At 53.8% G+C, this 6136-nt stretch overlaps 1 protein-coding gene across 1 annotated transcript; it reads right to left on the bottom strand.

Annotated features, from left to right (window-relative positions):
- Nucleotides 1-693: 693 nt before the first annotated feature.
- Nucleotides 694-5679, bottom strand: Zdhhc19 (zinc finger DHHC-type palmitoyltransferase 19). Its single transcript, XM_048345834.1, has 8 exons — nt 5534-5679; nt 5123-5244; nt 4474-4613; nt 4077-4249; nt 3586-3691; nt 1950-2035; nt 1582-1759; nt 694-810 (listed from the first exon to the last, which is right to left on the bottom strand). Exons 1-8 carry the CDS (start codon nt 5677-5679, stop codon nt 694-696), a joined length of 1068 nt encoding a protein of 355 aa, XP_048201791.1.
- Between the last annotated feature and the right edge of the window lie 457 nt (nt 5680-6136).

Raw genomic sequence — 6136 nt, forward strand, 5'->3', positions numbered from 1 at the left:
TCTTAGTCCCCCCCAAGACACACGCAAGCCACTAGCAGAGCCATAGTTTGATGTGCCTCCATCTCCATCCACAGGGACAGGATCACAGGATCGGAAGGATCACCTTCAGGTGCCAGCCACAGGAAGGACCAACAGGAGAGATTCAGAGTTGGACTGAAATGGATGTCCTCTCCTGCCCTGCACAGACGGAAGGGTGCCCACACCTAACCGGTGTGCTGGCTCTGCCTAGAGGGCCAGAGGTGTCCCCAGAGTGGCACCAGGCTAGGTTTGAGAATTCCTGGACTGCTAGTGCCCCCTGCAGCTATACGGAGATACTGCATGGTAAGAGTCGGGTCCTCGCTCATCATCCCCAGCCAGGACTGGTCAGTGGCTGCAGCTTTTACTGTCACCCCAGTGGAACAATAAGAGAAGGGCTAAATGTCTTACCAAAGGTCATAGAACCAGGAAATGTTAGTTCCTGAGCTCAATCTCCAGAGATCCTGAATCTTCGCCTCACCTCCACCCCCCTTCCCCACCCCCACAGAAATCTTTATCCCAACTCCTCAGGGCCTCCCCATATCCCCTCACACTGGATAGACATGCAAAGCAGAGCTGTAGGAAGTAGCAAATGGTATTTAATGGGCATGGGGGGAGCGGTCAGTACTTTCACCAGAGGAGCAGGCAAAGACCAGAGAAGCCTCCAGGGAAGGGTGCTCAGGAGGTGAGGTTCAAGTGCCGGTGCTCCTGGCATCGGGTCCGGAGTGGCAAGTGAGAGGTTGGGCAGCGTCTGGGGGCCTCCGGTAGCAGGGGCAGCACTGGGCTGGCATGGAGCTAAGCACAGAAAGTGTATGCAGGTGCCCCCACCTCCCCAACAGCTCACAGACATATCCCTGCCCCAGTCTAATTGCAGCACAGGAGAGGGCTGACCTCACAGAATGTCACTAAGGATCCTAGGGAGGGGGAGCCCTGTGGGTGACATGCCTTCTGTTCCACTTCCATATGGGACTTCCGGTAAAAATGTCCTTTACATAGACATTCTTCAGAACATTGTAACTACTGGAGTAGTCTCTGTCCTCATTAGTAGCTGACTTGGAAACCGCCCAGAAAGGGTAAGACTGATTGGCTTGAGGCCAGCCAGAAAGTTTTTGGGTTAATCTTTTCCAAGGATTCCTTGACACATTCTTGAGGCCTCTGACCCTCTTTTTGTTGTTGTTGTTGTTGTTGTTGTTGTTGTTGTTTGACCACTCCTGGGCCTTGGACTCAGGGCCTGAGCAATGTCCCTGGCTTTTTTTTTTTTTTTTTTTGCTCAAGGCTAGCACTCTGCCACTTGAGCCACAGCGCCACTCCTGGCCTTCTGTATATGTGGTGCTGGGGAATTGAACCCAGGGCTTCATGTAAATGAGGCAAGCACTCTTTGCCACTAGGCCATATCCCCAGCCCTCTGACCCTCTTTTTCCAACAGTCCTCCAGAGCTATAATCCCCTTCCCCTAAGATCTAAGTGTTTCAGCTTCTGGTCAGCCTGATTGAGGGGGCGGGGGGCTCCTCTTCATATCTGTGCAACTCAGACAGCCCTCTTCCCCACACATTCCCCCCATTCTCACCTCCTGGAGAGCTGTAGCCTCGCCACTCCCTGGAGGACCCTTGCCTGGTGCATAGAGACCCAGAGGCTGGGGTTGTCCAGACAGAACTGGGGGACAGTGTGCAGAGGGACACAGGGTAGACACAGGCACCCACTCAGGTGCCACCACTCTCTGCAGCCAGACAGCTTTAGACATGTACCTGGGAAGCAAGAGGCCAGATGTCAGGGGTCACTGCTCCCACACTCCCAGCCCAGGAGCTCAGCCCAGGGGTCAGCTCTGGCAAAAAGCTGAGGCTAGGTTTACCCAGGAGAGAAAAAAAAATCACCCTACCAGTCCCACACCTTACCAGCCCCAGGTCCACCACTTGGACCTTTAGTTTACCAACTCACTTGGGTCCCAGAGGTGCACAGATTGTTAAATACCAGTTGCTTACACAGCCCTGGTCAAAAGGGTTGTATCCTTGAAGGTATCTGCACTGGAGAGGGATGGAGAAGGGAAGAGGAGCTCAGAACTGGCAGAATTAGGCAGGCCATTAGCCACTGACTGTCTCTAAACAGATCAGCAGAGCCAGGGTTTAGCCTCGGGCTACAGCAAGACTTAAAGAGTAGGGAAGCCTGAGAGCAAACAAGGCTCTGACTTCTCCCCAAGGGAATGCTAACACTTAGCTGTCCTCTGCTTTTGCAGCCTCAGTGACTACAGCCCCCTCCATCCCATCAGGGCTGCCCCCAGTCCTCCTATAACAGCCTTTATGTATATTATTGTCTGCTAAGAGAATCCCACAGCAAGGGTATCCAGTCCTAACAGGTTGCCCAAAACGGTGCTGGAGTTCTAACACAGTGCATCTAGAAAAAGAAAGAAAGCCATGAGTACTGGAAAGACGAAATGACTTTCCATGAATAATCAGCAAGAAAAGTTTTTAGGATTAATCACTGAAAAATTGCAGGATTCAATTGCAGGCTGGGAATGTGGCTTAACCATAGAGTGTTTGCTTAGCATGCATGAAGACCTTAGTTTGGTTCCTCAGTACAATATAAACAGAAAAGGCCAGAAGTGATGCTGTGGCTCAAGTGGTAGAGTGCTAGCCTTGAGTAGAAGAAGCTCAGGGACAGTGCCCAAGCTCTGAGTTTAAGCCCCAGGACTTGCGAAAATAAGTAAGTAAATGAGCAAAAATCGATTGTATTTTCTTATAGTTGTGGACAAATGGGGATTGGTGTGTGTGTGTGTATGTGTGTGTGTGTGTGTGTGTTGGTACTGTGGTTTGAATTCAGTGTTGCTCAAGGTTGGCACTCTACCATTTGAGACACAGCTCCACTTCTGGCTTTTGGGTGGTTAATTGGAGATAAGAGCTTCATAGAATTTCCTCCCTAGGCTGTCTTTGAACTATGATCCTCACATCTTAGCTTCCTGGCCCAGGTTGACTTTTAAATGTGGTCAATCTCAAGGGGTCCCCTGAATTGCCCATGCCACCTTCTGCTTCTGTTGCTTCCCAGCACTCCACTATTTGCAAAGCTGTGCCTCTGTTGCTTCCCAGCACTCCACTATTTGCAAAGCTGTGCCTCTCCCAGTTGTCTTCTGCCCCTTCATAACCAAACCTAGGATGAAGGAGATACACAGCCTCCCCTAGGACAAGGGCATTGCTGAACTCAAGGCTGTGCAGCACAGGGCAGCACCCACCCTCTCTCAGTGTTCCTGTGTGTTCGGCCACTACTCTAATCTTAGACTCCTCGTCAACACAAATGTGGGATGCAGCCCGCCACACCTGTGCCCGTCCCTCAACCACACATGCAACCTAGCACCCAGTAGGCCTTGGGTGCAGTTCACCCAGGAGAGACAGTGACCGGCTCCAAAAGGACGGCTCCAGAATGATCCAAACTGCAGGAGGGCCTGGAGGCATCACCAAGGCCCAGGACAGCGGAAAGAGCCGCCATGCTGAGGTAGCAGAGGATCAAGGCCGTCCTTCCCCATTCCCGTGGCTCCCCTCTCCCCCTCCCCCCCACACTTTGGTCCACACTTGGGGCAGAATACCTTGCCCTCGTAGGAGCGCTCAGCCGCGCTCACTGACAGTGCCTGGATCAGCAGCAGCAGGAAGAGCGGCATCAAGAAGCCCGCAGCAGGGATGGCCACCAGGATGCTGCCCCAAGGAGCTAAGGAGCAGTGCAGGGGGCCCGGGACCATCCCTCCCCGGGCCCCGCCCCTGCTGGTCCACCCTCCTCCTCCCTCCACACTGTCCCCGCCACGATCCTTTCCAATCGTCAGCACTCCACTCCATGACCCCACTAGAGTCTAAACTCCTTAGTCTCTTACCCAGGGCTATCCACTTCTCCTGCAGCCCCGCCCACTCTTAGCCCCGCCCCATTTATTCAGCCCCGCCCATTCTTAGCCCCGCCCTGACATACACTTCACCCGCCCACCGTCAACCCCGCCCCCTTGACATCCACCCGATCCCGCCCACCCTTAGCTCCGCCCCTTGGCTGTTCCCACTCATCTCTACTTCTCTCCTTGGGCCTAATAGATACGCCATGGCCTTGTCTATGGAGAACGGCAGGTGGCTGGTGCGAACCAGGAATATCAGGCAGGTGACCAGCAGGGCGCCCGAGTAGAGGCAGAGGGACAGGACCAGCAGCATGAAAAAGCGGAAGTTGCGGTGTCCGATGCAGTTATTGACCCACTTGCAATGGTGGTCAAAGTCCTAGGTGGTAGGGAAAGCAGCTAGGCCTTCATGAACCCCAAGTCCTGGGCCTCCCCTAACCCTGCCCTCTAGGCCACTAGCCCTTGGTCCCAAGTGGCTGAGAGCCACTGTTGCCCTTGGCCTACCGCAGCCCTGGAAAGTGGATCACACCCAACCCTCGGCCCCATTATGTGGTGCTTCTTAGGTGATGGAGTGGCAAGTGGGCAAACAAGAGGGGCTCTCACCTCCACACAGATGTTGCACCAGGGGCAGTGGTAGGTCCGAGGAGGGCGGTGGAAGCCGCACCTTGGGCACCACTGCAGGCGGAATGCTCGGTGGTTCACCCATACCACATGCACCATCATGGGACTCTGCTCCATGGAGCCTGGCTCGGGAAGAGAGTTGAGCAAGAGGCAGCAAGCCCTTCCATCACTGTTGCCCCACAAGCCCTAGGGCATTCGTGGGCACCAGAAGGGCAGGAAGAAGGTGGGCAGAGGAAGCCCTGGACCTACTGAGCAAGATGACTGCTCAGAGGCTGGCAAAGGAAAGGAGGCTTGCCAGCAGAAGACTTCTATAGAGATCTGGGGCCTTTGGAGGAGTGGTCACTGCTTAAAGTATGTGTCTGTGTGTGCACGCGTGCATGTGAGTGTGTGTGTGTGTCCTGAACAAATCCACAAGGCTTCTCTCCCCACCTGCTAGAATCACCCTTGAAAGCTTCTGGAAGACCCCAGAGTCCTATTTTTCTTCACACTTTGGTGGCCTGGAAAGTGCCTGAACTAGAACAACGGTGACCAGGAAAAGGGGCCCTGAGGTAAGGATGGGGGCCTTTAGAATTCACCCTTGCTGGTCCCAGCCCTTGGGGGAACCACCTCCTTCCAGGGGCCAAGGGCTCACCTTGATGTAAGATACCAGGGTCAGAGAAGTTGAGCGAAATGAGACTGAAGAAGGTGAGGATGAAGAGGAGCCCTGTGACCATAGGAAAGGCCCACTCCCCTTTCTGAGCCAGCCACCTGCAACTGAGACCAGAGCCAGACTCAGTCCTGAGCTCCTAACTAGGCTTAGGCTCACCTGTGTCAGAACTCCTAGACCTTAAAGCCAGTTCAAAATACCCAGGCTGGGCCCTACCAAAGAACCAGCCATCTGGAATGCCCCCAAATGCATCAGGTACTTTAGATTTCTGTCCTTGAACATTCAATTCCCCCTAACTAAACTGTCTTTCTTCTGACCTCTGACACCTCCTGCACCCCCCTGCCCACCCGATTTCCTTCTTTGTAAGGAAGCTGAGTGCTTGCATGGAAGACTCACGGGAATGCGAAGAAAAGGCCACTGAAAATGACCAGGAGAACCACATTGAAGGCAGCAAACAAGCTGGGGAGGAACCAGGAAAGCGGGCCCAGAGGCGGGGGCGGGGGCTCCTTCACAAGGGGCATGCCTTCCTGTAAGAATGGCATGGCCTTGAGTCCTGTGCCCCCAGGGGAAATCAGAGCCTCCAGGTTCCCTCTTCCTGGCTGGTTCCCAGGGTCTCATGGCCACAGCAGCCTCAGAAGCCACAGCCTAGGATAGAAGGAAAGAAGGGCCAGTATGACATCACAGAGGCCAAGGAATGGAGGCTCTGACTGCTTCCAGTAACTTCCAATAGCAACCTCCCATGCCTGCCCCACACATGTGCTGGTAGTGGAGACAGCTGCCTCCCATGAGGTTGAGTTGTTGGAAATTAGTATGGTGTGCTATGTCCCCCAAAGGTTTGTGTGCTGGCAGCTTTGTCCTCAGTATGGTAGTGTTGAGGTGGCGGAGCCTTTAAGAGGTGGGACCTAGTGTGAGATAAACGATGCTGCCCTCCAAAGGATGAACGGAGTTCATATAGGACCCTATTTGTTTCTGTAAGAGAGAGTTGTTATAAAGAGAGTA

The sequence above is a fragment of the Perognathus longimembris genome, chromosome 5 (genome assembly GCF_023159225.1).
Source record: "Perognathus longimembris pacificus isolate PPM17 chromosome 5, ASM2315922v1, whole genome shotgun sequence".
Classification (NCBI taxonomy): domain Eukaryota; kingdom Metazoa; phylum Chordata; class Mammalia; order Rodentia; family Heteromyidae; genus Perognathus; species Perognathus longimembris.

Bases quoted from the DNA above. Each gene is read 5' to 3' on its own strand.
- Zdhhc19 (XM_048345834.1), bottom strand. From the start codon at position 5,679: ATGCCATTCTTACAGGAAGGCATGCCCCTTGTGAAGGAGCCCCCGCCC. The intron at 5,245-5,533 runs GTGAGTCTTCCA...CTCTGGTCTCAG, and splicing joins GGCCTTTTCTTCGCATTCCC to TTGCAGGTGGCTGGCTCAGA. The intron at 1,760-1,949 runs GTGAGTTGGTAA...CTTGCTTCCCAG, and splicing joins TGTGCACCTCTGGGACCCAA to GTACATGTCTAAAGCTGTCT.